General features: G+C 47.5%; 1 protein-coding gene across 7 annotated transcripts in view; it reads left to right on the forward strand.

Moving 5' to 3' along the window:
- LOC110485820 (septin-9) overlaps positions 1-26,752 on the forward strand; it is an 83,507-nt gene that overhangs the window by 29,072 nt on the left and 27,683 nt on the right. For 4 of the 7 annotated variants that reach the window (XM_021557003.2, XM_021557004.2, XM_036940486.1 and 1 more), the window contains exon 2: positions 3,130-3,783. The exons of 1 other annotated variant lie outside the window; for it this stretch is intronic. In XM_021557003.2, coding sequence (XP_021412678.2) covers positions 3,130-3,783 — 654 coding nt within the window. Of the gene's footprint in view, positions 1-3,129; positions 3,784-12,155; positions 12,406-17,234; positions 17,372-26,752 lie in introns of those variants that run through there. 2 more of the 7 variants (XM_036940487.1, XM_021557007.2) reach the window with 2 other exon arrangements.

The raw sequence follows: 26,752 nt of genomic DNA on the forward strand, positions 1-26,752 counted from the left end.
TGTCCATTACTCTGTGTGTCCTTGAGGAGATGAGCTAACGCCAGTAATGCACACAGGGACAGGAAGTCAAGGCTAACACCTGGGCCTAGCAGGGTATTTCTCCTCTATTTAAGCCCAGGACGATACCAGTGGTGCGATACTCGTTAGTGTCGTGGCAGGGAAACAAAACACGAAGCAGATTTAACCTCTTTAGGAAAACAGGTTCTACTGTTGGAAAACAAACATCATTATGTTGTCATCCAGAGTCACATGCATTTATTTTCCAAGCTACAGCACAATATTTTACATAGCTGTTTTTTTGTTGGCCTTGGACTATGGGCCCAGATTTGTTCTTGGTCAGGAAAAATGCCTATGCCCTATGGCCACTGTTATGGTCATCCCCTCATGGGAGACTGTGGGACACAGAACACCAAGAGGTAGGCTACACAGGGAGAGAGAGAAGTAGGCTCTGTTTGTTAAGGAGATTCCGCAGAGACGTTCTGTATTTCCAGCTCATTGTCTGGGAATGCCATTTCACTTGGGGGGGGGGGGGTGAGACGGTATCGTCCGCCTGGCCTACCGCCTGGTATCGTCCCAGGTCAATCCAGCACGTGTGAAATCCATGACGGGGACATCCTTGGATGCTTCCTCGGAAACACGTGATCCTTCTTCTCTGTCTTCTAATGGAATGACGTTGGAAAGAGTGACCTCTGAGTGTATAGAAAACTGAGTCGCGGAACGTTCCTATTTGCTATAGCAATTCCCGTAATGTCTCTCTTTCCAAGTCATTCTGAGGCATATGGTGTCTGTTGAGAAAGTTGCATTTGTAGGTCATGTTAAATCATATGCAGCCATCTTGGATGTTATGATAACACTTAAGTCCTATCAGTGTTATGCGGTTTCTGACAGTTGCTATGAAACCGTGGTCTTACACCCAGCCGACTGTTTTTAAGCATCAAGCATTTAATCACACATTGTACCGTTTCTCCCTGATGGCAACACTTACGTCCTATCAGTGTTAGGCTTATACCTACTGTCTCTATGCATTGCAACTCTGCAATGTTCAAGAGCATGCAACGATACAAAGCATTCAGATAGAAATGTATGTGGTAGAAAAGATAGAATAGGGAATCGTGCCAGCTCTGTTCAATCGATTTCTGTCTGCAACGATCAGAACGTTTCCGATCACTGAATGCACTAATGGCCTCCCAGCTCACTGTTTGCTAAGCACTAAGCAGCGGACTGATTTGGCAGTCAAGTCCTTGTCCTGGACCGCACAATCATAAAACACAAAAGGGAGGAAAGGGGGGTTATGGGGGATGGAGTAGAGTGGCAAAGGGGTTTGGACATGGAAATAACTTATAACCGTCTTCTGTATTATATAAGCGGCATATGGGATTGGGTCTCCCGTTCTAATTGACGATATGGGAGATGGGACGTGTTTTTAGTAACAGCCAAAGCAACACCCATCCTTAAAACGTTTTTTTTTTTATAATGCCTCGTAGACTCGTAAAATTTAACGCCAATATTCCCCAAATCACGAGAGCGTAATGGAGGAAGCATGAGAGAATAACAGTTAGTCGTTGGAAATAAATGTTTAAGTTAACAACCTTTTCAGAAGGTGTTTTGGGGGGGGTTGTTAAGAGCATTTAACAGCTACAGTATGTACACACGAGACCCTTCAAGTGCAGTTGGGCGATTTAGCAGTTTGCTAATGCTGCTATGCTAACGTTGGTTAGCTAGCTTTTCAATGCGCAGGGAATGCAAGAACACGGAGAGGCAGATCAGTCAAATAAAATGGAAAGACGTACGGTAGCTATAGCAGGAGTGCGTGTTTTAAATAGAGAGCTACAGAGGGAAGGGGTGCTAGCAACCCCAATCATACAACAGAATATAGACATCATGGACACTTATGAGGCCATAAAAAGGTTATTGAACTGGACAATTGCCATTGGACAGTCAGAGAAGAGCAAGACATTTCCTCCAGCACGCTAAATTATAGTTTGGCAAGAAGAGGATTTGTCTTAGGGGGAGAAAGAGTATCGCTGTCATAAAATGAAGAGGTTTATAGCAGTAAAATTAGATTAGGCCCGTAACTGATGTTTTGAGGAAAGGCTTGAGGTGTGATTGCCTCCAGCTCCCTGAGTCCCTTCACTGCTCTGACTGGGTTTACGGAGAGGGCAATGGGATAGGGGCTGAGTACCCCCTCTGTGGGTGTACATACATACATACACACATACATACACGCGTGTAGACAGACAGACACACACACACACTCTTTAGGCCATAACAGAACGGATCATTAGCTTGGAGTTGTGTTGAGTGGTACAGAGAGGACATGGATGTGTGTGACTGTGATGTCATAACCAGCTCGTAACCACAGTGACTAGCTTAGCATGTTCCCCATGCGATTCAAGTTGACTTCCAAGAGGCAATGCCTACAAGGCCAAACTAGCCTTATGTTTTGGTTGAAACTTATTTTTTGGATTTTCTCACAAAGCCACCAGTAACCTGGGGGAAGCGTGGCTCCTTTTTGTTAATTTGGTATTAATGCATTGTATATAGGCTATGCATCAGTTACTACCACTACTACTCCTCCATAACCCATCCATATCTCATACAATATTAAAGAATGCATGTAGAGAATATAAGGCCATGCAAGTATACGGCCATTTGAGGCTGTGCAAGTGGGTGTATAAATTGGATCACATTTTATAACATACAGTAAGTACCACACTGTGTCATACAACTGGCACCATATAAACCTATGCAGTGCCATCTGCAGTCGTATGTAGTGACAGATTGGCACCACTAATAAAGAGTTATTGAAATGAGTTGAGCTTGGCTTAATTGCTTGTTGCTGCCATTTTCCTTTGTGATGTCACCGAAATTGCTTTTCCAGCTTCTCTCTACCCACTAACCTCGAGCAGCTATGATGCCAGGGACGTCAATACAGTTCATGTTGCTCCTCTGGAATTAGAATACAATGTTCATATATTTGCTGACGTATATGTTTGGTCCAGGACTAGCCGCAATGTTTGTTTAGGAAACCGGCCCTAAGTGCACTCTGATTATCAGCAATGTCAGAAATGGTCAAGAATGGATGACTCATTGACTGAGTGTGTCTGTCTCATCTCACCCTCCATGCAGCTCTAAAGAGGTCGTTTGAGGTGGAGGATGTGGACACCTCGGCCAACTCCTCGCCAGGCTCCCGCCGGGCGCCCAGCAACCCCAACCACCGCCCCGTCATGTCCCCCACCAGCGTCTACTACCGTGAACTGGGCGCCAGCAATAACAACAACGGCTCCATCTCCAAGACCATCATGGGAGGGGGCGGCTCCAAGCCTCCTGAACCCATATCCCGGGGACGCACGGAGCTCTCCATCGACATTTCCTCCAAGCAGGTGGATCCAACCAGCCCTGGTTCCCTCCGATTCGGCACGAAACGACCCGAGGTCCTAGGCCACTCCAAGACCCCCGAGGTGGGCCACAAACGGGAGGTGACCTTCGCTAAAACACCCCAGGATGTGGTGATTCGCGGAGGGGCCCGGACCCCCGAGCCCCCCAGCCATGCCCGGAGGTTCGATCCCCCCAATCTGGGGGACGGCCCGGCCGCTAGGACCACACCAGGGATCAGCGTCACCAAAGCACCCGAGACAACAGGGAATGGAAAGAACAACCACGAGAACCATGGTCATCATGCACCAGTCCACCACCCGCACCACCCCAACCCCCACCACAACACCATTGTCACCACCATCCGCTGCTCCTCGCCCAACCGCACCAAGTCCCCCAACCCTGACAGTAAGTAACCTCTGACCCTAGGTTTCTTCTTCTGAACCCTCTAACTCCTTAGGTTCCTCATGTGATCCTGGATGTAGTCACTCTAACAGAGTGAGGGGCTTCAAGTAGGGGAGAACACAAACAGCCATAGAGATGCTTGGGTTTGTAGGAAGGCCCCAACTTTCCATTGTCTTTCAATTGTGTCACTGTGAAGTTGCTATGGAGATGACGAGTATATACATGTATAAACAAGGGAGCGTAAAGCAGTGTTTTGAGGCTTTGGGCCTGCTGTGTGTGCTACTAACCACCGATCATAGGATCTGGTGTGTGTGTGTGTGTGTGTGTGTGTGGTGTGGGTGTGTGTGGTGTGTGTGGGTGTGTGTGAGATCTGGGCTAGAGTTCCCTCTGGCATTGCACAGGCTGCTGATCAGAAGCTTTTGTGTGTTAAAGCAGAGAGGCCCAATGAGGCGTGGAGGCAGTAATAGGCTCACTCCACTGATCTGGGGCCTGTTTCTAGGAGTGGCCTCCAACGCTGAGGCTGAGTGCCTCCAGTCTGATACAGACAGTTTTTAAGACTATTGGCAATATGCACATACCTCCGCAGTACACGGTAGTGTAGGTATCCACATTTTGGATACACTTTTCGTTTTCAAAACTCTAGTGGCGGAGGTACAGTACATCTTCCACAACACATCATCCCCCTCCAGTTGCCCTCCTCTACCACCTCACAGAGGGACTGGAAGATGCAATCACACACACAGTGGAGAGCTCTGGGTCCCCGGAGTGGGCCTGCAAGAGGAGAGGTCGGTTTGATTAAAGCCCAGCCTGGGCCTGTCTGTCACTACGGCCTGTCTCTCCTGTCCCTCCCTCTGCTCTGTCTGGAGCCCAGCGTCTCTGTCCCCTATCAATGAATGCTCATCTGCGTTGTTCTTCAATTCCCTCTCAACTCAGTCCCCTATCGCTGACTGTACAAAAAATATTCGGCCAATTTGTTCTTCAACTCATGCACTCTTGGTAGACTGTGAGATAACAACAATATTTTGTTTAATTCTCCTACATATGCAAAAGACGAATGTATAAATGGTTCTCTTCATCCCTGTCCTAAAGCAAACCAGCGTGTTTTAGCAGTCGGCAGAATCTGACACATTTGGGTTCCACTCGCTCTCCTTTGCTTTTCACTTTCCTTGTCTATCCCTCTCTTTCCTCCGCTCCCTTTCTTACAACACACGCACAGACACTCCTCTTCTTTCCTCCTCTCTCTTTCTTACAACACACGCACAGACACTCCTCTTCTTTCCTCCTCTCTCTTTCTTACAACACACGCACAGACACTCCTCTTCTTTCCTCCTCTCTCTTTCTTACAACACACGCACAGACACTCCTCTTCTTTCCTCCTCTCTCTTTCTTACAACACGCGCACAGACACTCCTCTTCTTTCCTCCGCTCCCTTTCTTTTACAACACGCGCACAGACACTCCTCTTCTTTCCTCCGCTCCCTTTCTTTTACAACATGCGCACAGACACTCCTCTTCTTCTTTCCTCCCTCTGCAGATTGAGCGTGTCTCAGGCCCCCAGAAGGGGCGTCCGACACGAGCCAAGTTAGATTCCTGTAAACTGAGGGATAAAACCCGGAGCCAAATATGACCTAATGTGTCAGCATTTACAGTCTTTAGACAGCATTCACGCCATGTTTAGAGAGCGTTTTAGAGAATGTATAAATAACGTTTAGACAACGTTTCAGACCTGAGACTGAGGGAGCCCACAGCATGGGGCCAGCTGCAGGGAAACTGCAGCTGCTAGACGCGTTGGTTTTTGTTCATCAGGTGGACAAAGGCACACATTCTGCAACCCAGATGGTACCCTATTCCCTATATATTGGAGCTATGGCTCTAGTCAAAGCTAGTGCCATAGGGAATAGGATAATTCCCATTTTGGACACAGCCACATGCAGAAAAGCATTCTACTTTTTGCTCGTTTCGCTTCCACAATCTCCAACTCCGCAGTTATCAAATGACTCACGGCTTTCAGTATTTAATAAGCCAGTATGTTCCAGTGTCGCTATTAGTGACATTACCAAGTATTTGGCTTACTTGGCCTTTAATTAGCTATAATTAATTAGCTATAATTCTGTTTTCCCCCTGTGGACACAGACCATTTTAGCATTAGGTGTTCGAGGATTGGAACAGTATTGGTATAAATGAACATACTTTATCATTCGGTACGAGTTTGTAGGCTATATTCCAATATTAAGTGCTCAGAGAGAGCGAGTGAGTGTTTCTTTCCTGCTCTGGAGCTGGGAGTCTTGTAGTCTGGTTCCTACTCAGGCCACGGAGGTCTGGGCTCGTTATTTGCCCAGAGGGAGAGGGCCTTATTAGGGCTCTCAATGAAGGGTGACCTGCCTGGAGGGCCTGAGGCCGGGGCCCACCCTGACTGACTGAGTGACTCTGACCCCTGCTCCGTCTGTCAATGAGGGGAGATGGCGTCAGTGGAGCAGAAACGTGAACAACACAGCACTGTAGTGGACTGCTAGTGGGTTGTTTCCATCAGATTTTGTGTCAAGTAGGAGAAATTGGCTCCAACATAACACACAAGTAGGCCCTAATTAATTTCAATAGGCGACTATGAGTGATAGATGTGATGGTTTCACAAGTGACTTAAAAGTGATATTGATTCTCTTTCATATTACCTAGATACTGGTGGATGTGAAACTCTTTACATTGTCGTACAGATTGTTGACTCCGTGCCTCGTGTGAAGTTTTCCAAGTTACTCTCAGCTGTGTTTTTGTGAGTGATAAGCTGTTTTCCTGTCCATTTTTTTTCAAACGGGTAATGACATCAGAGACACACACTCTGGTTTCCCGGGCTTCCTTCCTTCCGTGTGCTGTCCGTCAGGACGATTGTTTCCCCTCGTCCTGACCGCGCCTCTCTTCCTCTCTCAGCCTGGGTCATGGGATCAGAGTCAGTGGCCCTTCCAGACAGTTCTTTTAGTTCATTTCTAGGATCAAAATGTCAGTCTCTGCCTACCGGGTGGCGCAGTGGTTAAGGGCGCTGTACTGCAGCACCAGCTGTGCCACCAGAGACTCTGGGTTTGCGCCCAGGCTCTGTCGTAACCGGCCGCGACCGGGAGGTCCGTGGGGTGACGCACAATTGGCCCAGCTTCGTCCGGGTTAGGGAGGGTTTGGCCGGTAGGGATGTCCTTGTCTCATCGTGCACCAGCGACTCCTGTGGTAGGCCAGGCTCAGTGCGCGCTAACCAAGGTTGTCAGGTGCATGGTGTTTCCTCCGACACATTGGTGCGGCTGGCTTCCGGGTTGAATGCGAGCTGTGTTAAAGAAGCAGTGGCTTGGTTGGTTGTGTATCGGAGGACGCATGACTTTCAACCTTCATCTCTCCCGAGCCCGTACGGGAGTTGTAGCGATGAGACAAGATTCTTTTTTTTTTTTTTTTGAATTTTACCCCTTTTTCTCCCCAATTTCGTGGTGTCCAATTGTTGTAGTAGCTACTATCTTGTCTCATCGCTACAACTCCCGTACGGGCTCGGGAGAGACGAAGGTTGAAAGTCATGCGTCCTCCGATACACAACCAACCAAGCCACTGCTTCTTTAACACAGCGCACATCCAACCCGGAAGCCAGCCGCACCAATGCGCCGGAGGAAACACCGTGCACCTGGCCACCTTGGCTAGCGTACATTGCGCCCAGCCCGCCACAGGAGTCGCTGGTGCGCGATGAGACAAGGACACCCCTACCGACCAAGCCCTCCCTAACCCGGGCGACGCTAGGCCAATTGTGCGTCGCCCCACGGACCTCCCGGTCGCGGCCGGTTACGACAGAGCCTGGGCGCGAACCCAGGACTCTGATGGCACAGCTGGCTCGATGAGACAAGATAGTAGCTACTAACAATTGGATACCACGAAAAAGGGGTAAAATTCACACACAAAAAGAAAATGTCAGACTCTAATCTCTGTAGGTGGCTTTAAATATCAACAAAGAAGAAATTGGAAGACTCTTTTATTGAATCACTGTTTTTTGTTTTTTTTGTACCACCTTTTTCTCCCCAATTTCGTGCACCTGGCAACCTTAGTTAGCGCGCACTGCGCCAGGCCCGCCACAGGAGTTGCTGGTGCACGATGAGACAAGGAAATCCCTACCAGCCAACCCCTCCCTAACCCGGACGACGCTAGGCCAATTGTGCGTCGCCCCACGGACCTCCCGGTCGCGAACCCAGAGTATCTGGTGGCACAGCTGGCGCTGCCCTTAACCACTGCGCCACCCGGAGGCAGAATCAGTGTTGCTCCCATTCACATGTCTACATTGAACATCACTGTAGATTGACAGGTTTATGATTTGCCTCGGTTGACTTCCCTTTGAATTTTTTTTTCTATAACATTTATTTAACTAGGCATGTCAGATAAGAACACCAGATGAGGGCCCCTCTATCCCCTTTCTACAGAGATTCCCCCCGCACACAGAGAGCCAGAAGGGTGGGGAGATCCTAGGCTGATTAACATGATTAGCAGTGGACCCCCCAGGAGGAAAGGTTAGGGCATTGGGGGGGGGGCAGCCATTCCCATCTGGCTAATGTCGCGCTAACACACACACACACACACACACACACACACACACACACACACACACACACACACTGGGCCTGTACTGTGAAATCGAGTGTAAAAATTCCCAAAGTAAGAAACTTTGTACTAATTCCCTAGAATTCTAAAGTACTGTATTCAGTTTCCCCTTCCCCATGTCATTCCATGCTGTGTCATATATGTGGAGCCTGAATGACCTACAGCGCTATGTGATTTAAACCTACTCCGGCGCCTTAGTCTTTAGTTGAAGCACTCCGATTGGTATCTCAGGTAAGGTCGTTGTGATTAAAGCATCTCTTGACAGCAGGCACTGTGGTGCATTCATTACGGAAACAGTTTACCGTTTAAGAACCAAACGGAAGCGAACAGAGCAAAACTAGAGTTTCTATTTGGACAAATTCAGGTAGGCCCCTTGTTTGCTTCCGTTTTAAAATAAATGTTGCAACAGGATACGCCCCTGGTATCCATCATAGCAAGAGATGCCTCTCTTCTCTCGCTCGCGGGGCTTTCATAAAGTCATTCACCAAGTCACTATGGTACGAGGAGAGAAAGGAGGCCCCACTCATTTTAACCTGGCAGATAGTGACCTGGAGATGATGCTTATTGGGTGTTCTTTAACACATGTCTACTCTGGAGTCACATTTGTTTTCAGTTTGTGGACAGGACTAGGAATGGGGCAACACCTTAGGGGAGAGGGGAGTGCTGCAGGGTTTGGGCTGGTGTACATTTAGCTTTTACACAGCTAACAAGCAGGGACTTGATGGCAAGGGAGGACTATGACACACTCACACACACATGCATGTACGCACACACACACCACCTCAGACAGTGGTCAGGCGTCTCCCAGTTTAATTGCACTCAGCGTGACCTGCTGTGTCATTATGAGAGCGAGTAGAAAGAGAGAGTAGAACTGTCTTTATTCTTTTGGAACTTTTGTGAGTGCGATGTTTACTGTTCATTTTTTGTTTATTTCACTTTTGTTTATTATCTACTTCACTTGCTTTGGCAACGATAACATGCGTTTCCTATGCCAATGAAGCCCTTGAATTGAGTAGAGGAGGCCGTCTGCTAGAGCATATCATCGTGGCTCATCTTAAACTGTTTACAGGTTCCAAACCTCTCAGGGTTAGCGTTAGCGGGCTAGGAAAACTACAGAGTGAGGTCATTAGACTGCAGTGTCGGCCACTCACTTTCAGCTCCCCTGAGGGCAAGCGGTGTTAGCTCATCATCATGTCTGTGGGTGCAGAGCTCAGAGTGGCCAGCAGGAGGTGCAGTATCACATGTGGAGTGTAGGGTTTGGCTTAGGGGAGATGGCTGTGGGACCTGGCTTGCAGGTACTGATTTTATCTTATACAGGACGTTGCTGAGGGCATATAGACGGTACTTAAAGGTGCATTTCGAAGTACATCTCTTGTTCTCTTATCCACTCTGTTTCTTTCATTTCTCTCCCCCCTTTCTCTTCTCTCACTCACACATTGTTCTGTATCTCACTAAAACTGAATGAATGTGTCTGGTTGTGTTATGTGGGATTTATCCCTGGTGTGATTTAAAGTGTTTTCGGAGGCTGTGGACTCTGACTGGGTCAGTGGAAAGCCGGTGTCTGTCTGTGTGTATTGAGCGCTTCCACTGAGGGAGAGCTGAGCTGAGTGAAGTGGAAACCGGACAGGGTCCCCCAGATAAGGTTTCCGGAAGCTTCTGTTTACTCTGCTCCGCCTGGTGGAAGTCAGGGGTTAAACAAGGTTCCCATGCAGCACACACACACGCACACACTCCACTAAAGCAACTCCAGTTCCCCCTTCCTCCTATTTCCAGCCTCCCTGAGCTGCTATCTCCCAGTCCCCACCCTTTTCTTCCTTAGTGAGTTCTCTGAATGCTGGTCAAGCTGGCCTGACACTAGTCACGACCGTACAAACACCCTCTGCTAATGAGGTTTTCCTCATCCCTGGCTGATAAGGGCCATGTTTGGAATGATAATGGTGTTTTGCTGTAATTAAACTCTCTCTTTCACCATAACAATACAAGGTTCCCAGATATTGACGTCATGTACAGGTCTTTGTCGAGTGCAGTGCCTCGCAACCAACAGTTGCTGTTGTGTGGCCAAAGATTCAGTGAGCGCACACGAATTGTGAGGGGGCACTGGACAGATGGCCATACGTACCACTGTTGTGCCATCTGCTAGGCCGGGCAGTGGGCAGATGGGAGGCAGGGAAGGGTATGTGTGGGGTCAGTACACCCCCTCTCCCTGCTGGACCTCTCCTAAGGAGGTACCTAAATAATAGTAATCAGTCACCATAGAAATAGAATTACTAGAACGGCGTCAATGTTCTGTGATTCTATATTGGGGGGGGGGGGGGGGGGGGTTAGAGACACAGTACTGCAGGGAGTTATTGACCCTTAGATGTTCAATAGAAGAGGAGACGGTTACTTTTTATGATCAATTGTTAATTCATCTTCAATCATATATTTTTTATAAAGACATGATTCCATGTTAATTAAATGTCTCACTGGCAGACCTCATCGATTTGGTCGTATAGGCCCCTCCCAGGTTTACGTGATTTTGACCTGTCATTCAATACATTTCCTCAGGACAAAATGCAAGTACTGTAGGGCCTTTGACACAAAATGGTGTCCAGTTGCACATGCTGGGGCCCCATGCTGATTATAGCTGTGGCAACTGCTTCCTAGCTGATGCTCACTTTACATTGAGGTGAATGAGACCACTCTTCATAATGGAGTCATCATCGCACCCATTGACGCACGGCACAGTGCCTGGAGGTGTGTTTGACAGGGGTAATATGACTAGACTTAAACCCTAATCCCCTCTGAACAGCCTTAGATCAAACAACACTGGGTTAGCACGCACACAAACACGCACACACACACTGCTTTCTTGCCTGACTGGCTTCTCACCTCCATGGAGTCCTCTATTGCCTAAACACAGCTAACACCGCTACATTGGGAGTCATTATCCGGTGGAAGTAGCTAGCTTTGTCAATTTAGCTCAAGTAGCTCGGCTCCGAGGAACTCTGCGTGAACTTTCACCTTCACGATGTGCGAAGCGTTGGAGCTTTGTACTCAGTGATGAGACATGAATGAATAAAAAGGTTTGTTAATATAAAATACAAAATATTTGTATATTGCTATTCAAATATCATGAGAAAATACATAATTATGAATTAAATATATTTTTGGTTTTGATTATTCATTATTCAGAAGACGGAACAAACAAGAGTAGCTGAAGATGTAGGGGAAAGGGCAACGGTACTGCCTCTGACAGTATGTGGTGTTGGTTAGCTAAGTAAAGTCATTGAATTGCAGACAAAGTAGAGGCTGTTTTGAGTACAGTAGTACACACGTCTACGGTTAGTCCTATTCTCCCTTTCTGGACTGTACTGACATATCTTTTAGGAACAGGATACACCATTTAAATCATCCAACTTACAGTAAAGCTGTAATTGGGGCAAACCGTTGACTACTTACGTTACGACTAGATCTTTTGGTGTTCATTTACTGTAACACTGATAAGCTCTCTGTCTCTCCCAGTTCAGCACATGGCAAAGTTTCTATTAAGGATCATTATCATCATAACTCTGGGAAGTGTTCTGGAACGACCGCGCAGGTCGTTCCAGAGAGGAAGTATGTCATCAGGGTCCCGTCTTCCTCTCTTTCTTCTCATTCCAAGCTGAGGCATCCAGCTCCCCCTAGAATTCCAGCTGGAATTAGGGGCAGGGATTCCCCCGGAAGCCCAATCCGATCGGTGGAGCTCTGTTTATTGTTCAGTCTTGTGGCTCCGGGTAAGGAACGCAGAGTTGGGAATATCGGGAAGAGGGAGCGTTACAGAAACTGTACATTAGATCCCAGTCGCTCCCAGGCACTCCCAGCTGTCACCGTGAAGAGTTTAGGTTTGGGAAGCAGTTGGGAATTTTATTTGGGATTTTTTTTAACTTCCACTTCGGAATAGTTTGTTCTGTGGTGCTTTGACTGGGACTGTGATTGGAAGACATGGCTGCATGTGGTGCAGAGATGCACATTAACCCTGAGATGGAGGTCCTCTGTGAGTATGGCTGATGGGTTTGCTTCACAAATGGCACCATATTCCCTATATAGTGCACTACTTTTGACCAGGGTCCATAGGGTTCTGGAGGGGGAGGGCTGTTGAGACAACTGGTGTGACTGAGACAACTGGTTTCTATTAAGGCCAATCAGGGCTACATGATGTTTAACTCTACTTTAGACGCTGAGGAAATGGAAAGGCAATCAGGGACATCCCAAGATGCTTTTTAATAAGTTCCTCTTCTCCCCCTAAAACCTCAGTTTAGATGAGGTAAGGCCGCATAGGGTCTGCATTGATTTCTCTCTCCCTGAAGTTTTGTTTTATCATCTGTGCTGTTTTGTGCTACTCTTGTATGTTGCATTAAGGCTCCATGTCCACAGTTGAGTTATGTATCACTAAGAATTTCCTTGATTCGAAAGTGGAGTTGAATAGTTTGCATATACACAGTATGTGTTATGTCTGAGTCTGCATGCTTCTAATGTGGGTTTGATGGAATCCTTGTGCATGCTAGCCTCTCTCTCTCTCTCGCTCTAGCTCTCTCTAGCTCTCTCTTGCTCTAGCTCTCTCTCGCTCTAGCTCTCTCTCGCTCTAGCTCTCTCTCTTTCTAGCTCTCGCTCTAGCTCTCTCTAGCTCTCTCTCTATCTCTCTCTCTCGCTCTAGCTCTCTCTCAGGCTCTCTCTCTAGCTCTCTCTCTAGTTCTAGCTCTCTCTCTAGCTCTAGCTCTCTCTCAAGCTCTCTCTCTAGCTCTAGCTCTCTCTCTGGCTCTCTCTCTCTATCTCTCTCTCTAGCTCTCTCTCTGGCTCTCTCTCTGGCTCTCTCTAGTTCTAGCTCTCTCTAGCTCTCTCTCTCTCTCTAGCTCTCTCTCTCGCTCTCTCTCGCTCTCTCTCTCTCTCTCTCTCTAGCTCTCTCTCTAGCTCTCTCTCTCTAGCTCTCTCTCTAGCTCTCTCTCTAGCTCTCTCTCTAGCTCTCTCTCTAGCTCTCTTTCTAGCTCTCTCTCTAGCTCTCTCTCTCTAGCTCTCTTTCTAGCTCTCTCTCTAACTCTCTAGCTCTCTAGCTCTCGCTCTAGCTCTCGCTCTAGCTCTCTCTCTAGCTCTGGCTCTCTAGTTCTAGCTCTCGCTCTCTCTAGCTCATTCTCTCTCCTTATCTCGCTCTCTCGCTCTAGCGCACTCTCTCGCTCTAGCTTGCTCTCTCGCTCTAGCGCGCTCTCGCACCCTAGCGCCCTCGCGCTCTCTCTCGCACTCTAGCTCGCTCTTGCGCTCTCTCTCGCTCTAGCTCGCTCTTGCGCTCTCTCTCGCTCTAGCTCGCTCTCGCGCTCCTCCTCTAGCTCTCTCTCCCCTCTAGCTTTCTCTCCCCCTCTAGCTCTCTCTCCCTCTCTCTAGTGCTCTCTAGCACGCTCTCTCTATCTACTGTATGAACAGTTGAAGTCTGAAGTTTACATACACTTATGTTGGAGTCATTAAAACTCGTTTTTCAACCACTCCACAAATATCTTCTCTACTATTATTCTGACATTTCACATTCTTAAAATAAAGTGGTGATCCTAACTGACCTAAGACATGGAATATTTACTAGGATTAAATGTCAGGAATTGTGAAAAACTGAGTTTAAATGTATTTGGCTAAGGTGTATGTAATCTTGAACTGTATGTATGTATATATCTGGGAGTTATTTGGCTCTGTTATGTAACACAGTTGGGAAGTGTCACTGTAAAACTGAGAGGAAACAATCCATTAGATAAACACCTTGGCTAAAACAAACCTCTGACCACACATTCCGACAGTTAATCTACTTTGCGGCCGCTGTTCAAACAACAGGCGCATGGGTCTTTCAAAAGAGAGAGAGAGTGTGTGTGTGTGTGTGCGTGTGTGTGCCTCGAGTGCAGAAAAGTGCAGATGAAAGCAAACTAGGCCAGGTTTATTGTAACCTTGAAGAGCAACATACAAGCGGAGGTCTGCGATGAGTCAGGAGCAGAGTTGGAGGGATCGTGTAGCATTGCTGGAGTGCAGCACAGTCCCCGAGGGAGTAGTACAGTGTGTGTATGTGGAGGATTAGAAATGGACTGCTAATCATGTCTTCAGGGTGGAGAAAGAAGAGCAAGTAGGCTAGGGGGTTTTCCTGACCATGTGACTAAGATCAGAGTTTATCCTGGGTTGGTCACACAGTCAGAAGTCGATCCCTAACTCTAAAACGGGCCTTTTTCTGTCTATACCATGTCTCCCATGTGGTGCCATGAGATTATGGGTTCATCTCAATAGTGTAAAGGAGCTACCTCTCTCCGTCTGCTTTCCTTCACCTGCACTGATCTAATCCTGGTGGGAATTTGCTATCACTTATCCGGTTCCGTCAGATGAGTGTGGACGACGAGAAGGAGACGAGGAGAGGAAGCCCCTTTGGACTAGAGAGATGCTCCCAGAGCCTCAGATGTTTTCATCTGGTTGCATACATCCTCACAAGCTGTCTCCATCTGCACCACAGGGGAGCAGAGCAGCCTCGGCTACAGCTCAACAGGAAGTCGCTTGTTTCTCTCCTTCCCAGATAAGCTTGGCCAGATGTTCTCTCCCTCCTCCTCCGCTGTCCTTCTTCATCCCTTCTTCATCCCTTCTTCCATCTCTCTGGGTGGGAGGCTGTATGTCTGTGTGAGTCACTCTCTCTGCTGAGTCATTGAGGTGACTTGGTTAATCAGCTCCATGTGTTCTAATCACTGTGTGGGCCTCCTCCAATCAGATCTGACCTCTAGTCCAATCAGAGAGCTCCCCTCTGGGGTTGTGCCTGCATGGGTCTCCAGTTGCCTGTTCGGCCCACACAGTTTGATGTGATTATACGAAGCTGGCCTCAAAATGGCCTCCAGAAGTGGGGTAAATGACAAAACAAACAATGACAAACAAAACTCTGGCGAGACGTTCAGCCAACAGAGCAACAGCCGCCTAAGAACTGGGTCATTTAATAAGGTTCTGGCACAATAATTCAAATGTTTGTTTGCAACTGCAAAACAAGGACGTGGCTCCAGGGTCTCATCTCGTTATCGTGGCATGCAATCAAGATAAGGAAGGAAGTCTGAATGTGATCTCTCACCCACAGACTTCTCTTTGCCAAAAACGTCTTCTGTGGTCTATTAGCTAAAGGGCTGAAGGGCTGGACTCGGATCAGTTGCTATGGTCATGAGCGTACAGTAGTAATCGGAGGATGCCTGTTCTAGGACTTCTATTTCTATGGGCCGGCGACTTAGTAATTTTGCGACCATTTGGAGCACTGAAATAGCCTCAGTCAATGAGCAAAGCTTTAGTTTCAATTTAGAATTCGCTCATCGTGACGAGGGTGATCCTTCCGAACTAGCTGCTATTCCACAGGACCAGCTACATGTATGGCGGTCATTGATTCAGTCCCAGTTGATCTCTGGGTTCTCCCAAGACGAGGGAGAGCAACAAACAAACAGCATTTGTGCTGCAGTGTTTTATGCTGCAGATGAACAAATCATGGACAATGCAGGGCATACTGCATAACCTGCCCTACATTGAATCAGAAACCACATGCAGCTTGCCTGGCTTCAATATGAAGGTTTTTTTTGGGGGGGGGGGGGGGAATAAACAGACACGCTACCGATGTATTCCAAATAGAGCCTCAACCCAACGAGCCTGCGGGTGATGATCTGTATTAGTTCAGGAGAAGACGACCTGCTCGCTCATATCTATCTCTCACTGAGACCGGATGCCTATAGGGCCAGGTGCACAAACCATTTTGGTCCAATACATACACAAACCACCGAAACCATGACAGGAAGGAAGCGTTTGTGCTGAGTATGAGAAAACGTCTCTTGGGCCCTCTCATCAGCTTGCAAATGTGGGGGGAAAAGCTTGTTTAGTGCAGTACGGAGATGTTTCTCTTTCCATCTTTCCACCCGCTTGTGATAAAACACATTTCTCTCTTAATTCCAGTAATCGGATAAGAAGGAAGTGTTTCGGCATTGAAAGGATTGTGATTTTCATAAGTGTAAATACAGATTTATGATAGACACAATTCCACACACGTTGCATGGATAGGCCCACGTAGCAAGTGATTGCAGCTAGGAAACCCAAGGAAAAAACCACGCTAACGTATTTCACTGTATGTAGACATGATGAAGACCAAGCTCCGCAGTTATTGCATGCAACAAGTGAACGTATGAGACCAAATGCATGAGACTTATGCAGTTCATAATGTTTTGAATTGCAGTCGACAGAGCTGTTTCCCATAGAATGTTTCATGCGGAGTCTGATGACTGTGGGATGGTATTCATTTGTTATCTGGGACATATTCCTTTAGTCATGGGGCTGTATGAGGCAGGCATTAATGTGATGGATGGGGACTCATTTTAACCCAGGAGGAGAAAGAGCCAGTGGCCTCCTCACAGTACACACACAGTGTGCATACACACACACACACACACACACACACACACATACAGGGAGAGACACTGCGCTGAGCATTTGGAGGGAAGGGACAGATGGACATCAACACACATACTCTCTTTCACTGAATACACATTTGTTACACATTTTTTTTTCTCCTTTTTAAGCACGTGCAAACTGTCACATGTTCTTTAATCTTTCTGTTTCCACCTCTTACACACACTCACTTTTCCTTTTCCTGTCAAACACATACACCCTTTTCTCTACATTCCTTAAACATATGCACTCTTATAACACACTCCTTTCCTCCCATTTCCAACTGCCCCCCTCTCCCCCTGCACGCGAACACACACACACACACACACACACAATGTGTCCAGCACATTCACAATGCTCCCCATTCAACTCTCCCTGAATGAGGGGTGTGGCATGCCTGCTGCTGGCCGCCTGGCTGGCCTGCTTGGGTGTAGAGTGGTGGGTCATGTGTCCAGGCTGTGGGGGCGGGGCCTGGGAGCAGCAGCAGAGCCTGCCCAGCTGGAGCAGAGATCAGGGTGGCTGAGAGGGAAGAGAGAGAGGCTAGGGTGAGTGTCTCTGGTTTTCTGTTCATTCATAACATGCTACGGCTTCTTGTTTCTCTGATTTGTGTGTGTGATTTCCTATTGTAGAGAGGCTGGAGGAGTGATAGAAAGGAAAGAGAGGGCTGGCGGGGTTGTTCAGTCTGTGTGTGTGTGTGTCCTGTCTGGATGGGGTTTTGGAGCTGGAACGTGTAGTGTGTGTGACAGCTGTATTTGTCAGGGATTGGAACGGTGTCATAATAATATTCAGACCAGACCTTTTTTTTTCTATCGGTCTTTCTCTTGTTCCATTGTGCTCTCTGGGAGAGTTTGGGGGGTTTACTGCTCCCTCTCTTTTAGGTTACCCCCCTCTCTCTATCTGTTTCCTATCCCCCTCTCTCTACCCCCTCTTTCCTTTGTGCTCGGCCCCATTCAGCTTGAATAATCAATCTGCTTAAATGGGTGGGGAGTATTTATTGACCAATCATGTTAGTCCTAATTGCTCCCTGTGTCGAATGTTCTGGCTTGACTTTGATCAATTGCAGTGGATTAGTAAGTATGATTTAATTTTGGCAAACCCCATGCATCTGCTCTCTGGTGGGTTGCTGTTGCAAGTTCAAGGCGAAGCGTCAGGCCACATTTTCTGCATGAGACTTTCTTCAATGGAAGAGCGGCCCATTCCTTTACAACCCACCCCCAGCCCCTCCGCTTCACCTGCCTCTCAAGAAAGAACCACGTTTGTGCCCCGTCTTATGTGACTGACCATGTTCCGTTCCCTGTTTCTGCTGTTGAATATATCAGCCATATGGCTTCTAGTTGCAGTAGTTCTTGGCCACACGACCTCCATTTTACCCAGCGTTCGACAGGTTGTAATTGTACACAATCCACCAATAGACAGCGACCGTTGAAGACAGTAGAACAAGACGCAGCAGTGTAGCTTTCTGCTCCAGTCGTCACACCATAGTACACGTCAGATGTTCTAGATGTCCTTGTCTCGGAGTGTCCGCCACACTGTATCCCTATACGACCAAGGAGGGATACTGTTAGCTTAAACTGCAGTCAACATTTTGTGTGTGTGTGTGTGTGTGTGTGTGTGTGTGTGTGTGCACCAGTCTCAGCACCAGTGTAACAGATGTGACCGTACTTCTATCTCTCTTGCGTTTTGTGTTTTTAAAGAAAGGACTGTCCAGCCGGAGGCCCCAGTCGATTGGTGTTTATTCTGACGTTGGACACAAGGAAGCACATTAGACGTGCAGGACAACAGTATGTTGATGGCTGTAGATTCGTGATTCCGCACTTGGCATGGAAATAACTGTGAATTAGCAGGGGCCATTCTCGAGCAAGCTAACTCACAGGGAGGAACAGCAGACGTGTCACTTCCTGTTAGATGTGATGGTTGTTGTTGGTGTGCCGGCGAGGGGCCCGTGGCAGCATGTGCACAGCCGGCTATGGGCCCGTCGGCCGTATGACAGCTACACAGAGTCACGACGACATGACAGGACGTCCGTCATGATTGACAGTACTGGGTGACGGAGTACGCACGGTCCTCCTTGGCGTGGTGTTCGTCAGCGACACATACTTGCAATCTATTGACTCCGTTTACAGTATCAATCCGAATGATTGTTAGAGGAATAGCTTCTGGGTTTACGTGTAACCGTTGCCTGGCGTTTAAACTAACATCGGTCGGGATTAGCCAGCCGTTGCAGCCGTCATTCATTTCTCAGTGCTGTCTCTAGATCGGATTCGGAGAGTATTTGGTCTAGCTCTGGTGTAACAGGACTTCTTTCTTTGATTCCCGTACGTCCTCTTTGCTGACCTCCTCTGTTTGTGCTGCCTGAAGGGTACCAGCCTGTTTGAACCCTGTTGTGTGATCCCTCTCACGTAGTGGAGCACGTTCAGGTCGTTAACAGGGAAATGAGATCAATGTTTCTGGCCCTGTAGAACACACTACTTAGGAGATGTGAGCAAAACAACTTGATTAATGCCCAGACATCTGTAAACCCTTTTCTCTTAAGTCTATTGAAGCCCCCTATTAATGCGCAAAGGAACATTTATTTGACTTCTTTGTTCTTGTGGTTGTTCTTGGCCAATGGGAGTGCTCATAATTGCATATCTTCCAATAACACAATGTGTGGAAATATATAAAGGGGGTAACTGTCTAATACAACTAATTGGAAACATTTTTATGTGTAGCTAATTGCAGCACACGCAGGCACGAAATGAAACAAATATCTCGGAACAATATTCCCCACCGTATCTTCTCAGGGCACCGTATTGTCTGAGGCCTCCACTCTGAACGTAATTACATTTTCCTCTCATAAGGAAGAGTAACCGTTTTCAACGAAGATCCAATATATATTTTTTCAACCACCCAACTTCCCACTTCATACTTGGTGGTCGTGTGACTGTCATACACCAGTTTCCCCAGTTCCCTATAATGCTGCTCTGAATGACTTCCTTTCAGTCTCTCTTCCCTTTTTCTCAGAGGCCTGGAGGGTTTTATATTGTTGTGGTAGGTATATGACTTAAAGCAGCTGGTTCGCACACAGTGTCCGTCATGGCACTCAACAACACAATAATGGCCGCACCTATGCTGGGCCTTCCTCTCCTCTCTCATATACTCCATCTTGCTCTCTCTCGCTCTCTGTCTTTCACCTTGTCTTTGTAGCGTGGGCCTCTCTCCTCCCTTATATCATCCTCAACTGTGTTTCCTTCTCTCCGTATTTCTCACTCTGTCGCTGTATTTACAGCCTGCCTCATGTTCTCTCTCTCTCTCTCTCTCTCTCTCTGCCGCTGTCTCTGTGGTGGGTAAAGGGGGCAGGTCATTATCTTTGTGTTCCAGAAGTTCCCGTGTGGAAAGCTGTCTTTTAACACCATCTGCTTTGGGCCGCGCGGGGCCAAAGGTCACATTCTCAGGGGGCTTGACGAGCGACGGCAGTAGTGAAAGATGAAGTGAGCCAGTAGCATTCATCACCCACCGCCATCTGAAGCGTGTGTGAGGAGGCAGGGGGAGTGTGTGTGTGTGTGTGTGTGTGTGCTGTCCACCGTTCTATTCTTCAAGCCCACTGTATCGCATGCTATGGTGTTATTGCAGTAAAGTGGCACGTTGACCTCCTTAATCAGCTGGTTCCCTTTGGTTCAAAGGACGGATGAGAGATTGAGTGAGTGGGATATCCTCTTGGATGTACACTACAGGGCAGTTACGTATGTCCCCCTACTGTACCTAGCCTCACCTCAACGGACTGTTCCAGCCTTCCATTGACCCCCAAGTTGTTGACCAACCGAAAAAATGACCTCATCACACAGTTCACCCTTCCTGTATTATACTTACTGCTAAAATGTTTTTTCTATTCTCCTGGGCCATTTACTTTCTTCTCATGTTGTGTTAGTTGTTATTGTTGCGTTGTCGACGGAACCTGCACGTCAGCCTTACGTTGGACGGCGTGTGTACCCTGTTTATCCTGTACATACCACCAGTACTAGACTTGGTCCTCTTGGGAAACAGGATGTCCAGCATTGCTCTCCACTCTTTTGTTTCTGCTTGAGGACTTTTACAGTACCCAGCATGGGTTTAACCAAACAGGACAGGTGACCAGATAATCTCCGACCTTTACAATTGGAATGTTTCTTGATACCCGAGTTCAATCAAGTACAGGTCTCACTGACACAACAGCCGAGGATGGAGTGTCATTTAAATAGTTTGGGGTATGGCCTCGTCTCCGAGCCACATGCCGATGACAGGTAGCCCTTTGCTGTGCAGCGGGAACCCAGAAAGGAGTTGCAATGATGGGCCTGGAGGTTATTATAGCTGGTGGTGGGGAGGTGGATGGTTGTCAAACTGATGCTGAAAAACAGGAACTGAGAGAACATTGGTATGTTGGCCTAAATGCATCCCAAGATTTACACCCCTTGGTTGAGAGAGAGGAAAGTGATAATTGCCCAAGAGTGAGCCCAGCTCGTAGGTTAAATTGCCCAAGAGTGAGCCCAGCTCGTAGGTTAAATTGCCCAAGAGTGAGCCCACCTCGTAGGTTAAATTGCCCAAGAGGGAGCCCAGCTCGTAGGTTAAATTGCCCAAGAGTGAGCCCAGCTCGTAGGTTAAATTGCCCAAGAGTGAGCCCAGCTCGTAGGTTAAATTGCCCAAGAGTGAGCCCAGCTCGTAGGTTAAATTGCCCAAGAGTGAGCCCAGCTCGTAGGTTAAATTTCCCAAGAGTGAGCCCAGCTCGTAGGTTAAATTGCCCAAGAGTGAGCCCAGCTCGTAGGTTAAATTGCCCAGGAGTGAGCCCAGCTCGTAGGTTAAATTGCCCAGGAGTGAACCTGTAGGTTAAATTTGCAAACATGTGGAATGAGCATTATTGTGCCACACTTATAGGTTATAATACTTTACAATACTGTACTCTATGTATTCTAGAATGCCTCTTGCATGCGTGTCTTGTACAGTAAGCTATACAGAGGAGGAGTTGCTCTTATTGCAGTAGTCTCTATTGCTCTATGTCCAATTGCAGGATCCGGTGCCATCCTGCCGTGCCTGTCCGTCAGCCCTCTCCCACACTGCCCCGTGTAATCCTACCATCCACATATCTGCTCAAGAGCAGAAGGCATCACACTTAACGATCGCTTCATCTCCTGTAAAAGAGGGGGAAGAGGGAGTGAGCGAGAGAGATGGGGGGGGGGGGGGGTGACCATTTGGTTGGTGCTGGGCTGAGACCCTAGCCTGATCAAAGATCTGTTTGTGCTGTCTTGCCAACTCCAAGTCCTGGTGTGACAATTGACACAAATGGAGTTGGCAAGACGGAACAAACAGATCTGGGACCAGGCTACTGGGACACAAGGTCACCCCCTAGGGACTGGGACTTTAAAAGAGCAGACCGTGTTGTTAAGTGGATCAATAACGGTGTGTGACCAAGAAGCAGAGGATGCCTAGGCTTCCTCCCAAAGCCCGAACGGAGAGGCATGGCATCCATGTGCTAAAGGGTTGAAGAGAAGACTGTCTCTTATCTCAGCCATGCAAATAGAATCTGTCACAATGTGTGTTGCACCAATTATGAGGAAGCAGCTTAACTGGTGTGATCTCCTCAGAAGTCCAGAGACCTTCAAAGTGGATTGGATGACTGGTGCTGGTTCTTGTTCTTTATGATCCGTTGTCTTGTGAAGAGACGAGGACCAGACCAGTCCCGGATGGACCAGCTCAATCATTGGCCGCACAATTCAAACCGCGTGGCCCAACATCAGGCCAAGTTACTCGTTGTGCATGAGATGAATCATTGTCATGGTCTCGCTCACCCATTCCCTTCTCTGTGGTGTCCGGAGTTCTGGTATCATCAAAGGTTGGATTTGCCTCAAAGAACGGAGAAGAAGAAAAACCCAACAGAAAGGCAACTAAAGAGGTTGTGGTTTAAATTGGAAAGGTTCTGACAGTTAACACATTTTGAATGTTCCGCCAAATTGCATTATTTAATATATCGAAACCAAAACAAACCGAAAGCACATCTCTCCGCAAACAACCAACCTATTGTCTCATAACTCTACAAACATGTTTGAATGAAATTCATAATATGAATTACACTCCTTGAATATTGTATTTGGGTCAGGATGTGCCTGATATAATGAATGTCAGAATGAAAGCAGAACAATGTTTGGTTATGGCTGCATGTAAATCAGTAAGGGATCCTCCGGTGCAGACTGGGCGGATTGTATCCGAATGGGATGTGGGAGAGATTCCTGGAGAGAGAGAGGGGGAACATTCCTTTGGGAACACCGTGTAGGCTGGCCAGGAGCACCGGGTGGGCACAGGGTGCATGTTGGGTAAGGGGATTGCTTTTCAACGAGGAGAATTGGAATTTCAGTTTACTGACTGAATCGGAATTGACTCCAACCCTTGAGGGGAGTGGGGAATGTGGTGGCTGTGCTTTTTAAGATGGTTTGTGGTTTGATACGCTATATAGTAGTACTAGTGCAACACTGCTGTCAGCTGGCATGATTAACACTATCCCCCAAATTCCCTGTCAAAGGTCTTGAAATGGTCCGTGTAGCTGTCATTTGAAATGAATCAAAGTGCTTTTCTCTTCTTTCTACTTTTTAAACATGTTGACTTTTATAGTCTTCAGGTGGCGTATGAGTTGATACATTTCTCATTGATGTCTCGTTCGCTGTCTCGCCTAGGCCTCTTCCGTTGTGTCTCCACTGACAAACAGGAAACCGTCAATCTACCGCCGAACCTGAAACCTCACGTGTGGGGTGGAACGATGTAGCTCGTAGCTCAATCTTTACTAGAGATCACTGATTTACGTATCTCTGTATGAGCCCATGTTCACATTCATTCTGCATGGCAGTAGAGAGGTTAGATGTGGCACGCAGACCCGGGTGCTATCCCATACCCTAACCATAACCACCACCAATGCAGTCCCCTATGAGACCGTGTAGCGTAACTAGCCTTCAACATTCAGATCTCAACCGCTTCGTTACACAAGATAATTGAACTTCTAAACATCTTATTTCCACCCTTGTTCGTTCATGTCTTTTTAAATTGAATCCTCCTCATTTGACCAAGGTGCTGGGAGTCCACATGGTCCCCATTGATCTAGGATGAGTGTCCACATGGTCCCCATTGATCTAGGATGAGTGTCCACATGGTCCCCGTTGATCTAGGATGAGTGTCCACATGGTCCCCGTTGATCTAGGATGAGTGTCTACATGGTCCCCGTTGATCTAGGATGAGTGTCCACATGGTCCCCGTTGATCTAGGATGAGTGTCCACATGGTCCCCGTTGATCTAGGATGAGTGTCCACATGGTCAGCATTGATCTAGGATGAGTGTCCACATGGTCCCCATTGATCTAGGATGAGTGTCCACATGGTCAGCATTGATCTAGGATGAGTGTCCACATGGTCCCCATTGATCTAGGATGAGTGTAACGAACCAGTGTTTAGATGAATCAGAGGTGGTTCCCAATGGAGCAAATCTAGATGTGGAGTCTGGAAACAGCAGCTGTTAGGGTCTCATCCATCCATTTTATTCATTCATCCATGCAAGGAAAGCAGCTCCACATGCTTTCCCTTAATACTTAAATCGCTTGTCACACTCAAGTCAGAAATGTCAGTTAGCCTTTTTTTCAACCCCAGTCGTAACAGTTGTCTGTTTTCAGAGTTCTGGTAAACACTGTGTTTGGTAGTCAGTTTGAAGTGTTAATAAGTGGAAGAAATACTTTGACGTTGTGTTTGAGGGGTTCATTCTGGGGTCAGCTAGGTGTTTTTACAGGTCAAACATCTCATTGCGTTTGAATAAGCAACAGCTGCTTTGTTGGGCTTAGGGGCCCTTCGTCTTCAGTTTGGATGCAACGTGTACTGAAGGGGCTTTCACAGCAAATTAGGGTCATTAGCGTGAGTTAAGTTTAGAATGTGTAGTAGTCATAGTTTCACTGGTCTGTTTTAATCAGGTGATTCAGCCAGAGACCCAGCAGGCTTCAAAGGCTGCCAGTGCTCTGTAGAACAATGTTTACGCCTGGCCGCTATTCTGACTCATAAAAGGAAGGCAAGGCTTTCTATAAAAGCCTGGATCCTCAAACCCCAATGTTGTTTTTCTTGTAGCTCATAAATGAGGAGGAAGGGTCCTTGGAAGGTGAAATGTTTCTGACTAGGCCTATGGCCAGACTAGGCTAGAGACGAGAAGTGGACATTAATTCCATTCCTTTACTTTAGATGTGTGTGTATTGTTGGGAAATTGTTAGATATTGCTTGTTAGATAATACCGCACTGTTGTAGCTCGAAACACAAGCATTTCGCGACACCCACAATAACAGGTGTATTTGACCCAATAAAATGAGATTTGATCAGTGGTCACTGTCACTGAGAGTGAAACTGATCGTTCTCGTCTGTTGTGCCAGTCAAACGGGAACAAAGAATTCAGACAGCAGATTCTCAGGCCTGAGTAATGTAACTGCCATCAACACACATTTTTCTCCTTTCTCTCTCTGTGTGTGTGTGTGTGTGTGTGTGTGTGTGTGTGTGTGTGTGTGTGTGTGTGTGGGTACACAGAAGTTACCCACCAGGTGGCACAGGGGGAGCTGGCATTGTGGTACCCAGGGGTGGGATGGCTCATAGACCCTTAATATGCCACCAGTGCCGGTTTGTATCCTGTCTCTCTCTTAGAGAGGCTGCTTCCTGCACTTCCTTACTCTTTTTTTGAAAATGTATTTTAGTTAACTCTTATTTTACCAGATAAGTTGACTGTACACATCTAATTTATGGCAATGACCTGGGGAATAGTTACAGGAGAGAGGAGGGGGATGAATGAGCCAATTGGAAGCTAGGGATGATTAGGTGGCCATGATGGTATGAGGGCCAGATTGTGAATTTAGCCAGGACACCGGGGTTAACACCCCTACTCTTACGATAAGTACCATGGGCTCTTTAGTGACCACAGAGAGTCTTTATTTAAGACAGCACCCTACACAGGGCAATGTCCCCAATCACTTCCCTGGGGTATTGGGATATACGTTTTTTGGGGGACCAGAGGAAAGAGGGCCTCCTACTGGCCCTCCAACACCACTTCCAGCAGCATATGGTCTCCCATCCAGGTCCCGACCAGAACCAACCCTGTTTAGCTTCAGAGGCAAACCAGCAATGGCAGGCAGGGGGGCACCACAACATCAACAAAGGCCCTGTACATGCCACTGTGTCATGCTTTCCCTCCCCCTTTAACATCAAATGAGCACTCTGTGTGTACTTCTACATCTTATTCCCACTACAGGGGATTGTCTTTCAACAGGGATAGCAGCACCGCACATCTGCTCTTACATACAGTAGGGGCGGTTTCAACCGACCAACGGCTTCACAATTCCCCATTTGATCGAATGTTTCATGTGAGCTTAATGAAGGCACATAAAGAAGTTGAAGAGTGCTGAGTGTTGAGGGAACATAAAAAACAAAACCCAGTACTCTGACGGTGATGTGTGTTGATTGATGACGGTGAAGAGGCCCGGCTTTTTCGTCTATGAAGTTCATGTTCCCAGGACGTTTCAGCCAAGCCGCTCTGCGGTGTCTTAGCCTCCATCAATCATCACAGGGTCTGGGAAACTGAAGGTCGAGACTGCAGCTCCACACAGATGCCGGCTGGTGAAGGTGTGGTCCATCCCCACCGGCACCACCTACTCATTCTCTTCTATTGTGTCGTCTCGCTCTGACTATTAGTGGAGAAGAAACGGGTTCAGAGATTCCCAGGTGTTCCGATTATTCTACTGGGAGTCCTACATTCTGGGGTGTGGGTTTTTGAAGGGTGTGTGGGTGGGAAGTGTGTGTAGGTGATGTATGCGTGTGTGGTAGTTACTGGGCGAGGGTCCCGTTTGGCACTGAAATTCTAGCTCCGATAGACCAGTTGGGAACACTGTTTATTAAAAGTTTATTAGCAGCACT

The sequence above is a fragment of the Oncorhynchus mykiss genome, chromosome 13, assembly GCF_013265735.2.
Source record: "Oncorhynchus mykiss isolate Arlee chromosome 13, USDA_OmykA_1.1, whole genome shotgun sequence".
Taxonomy (NCBI): domain Eukaryota; kingdom Metazoa; phylum Chordata; class Actinopteri; order Salmoniformes; family Salmonidae; genus Oncorhynchus; species Oncorhynchus mykiss.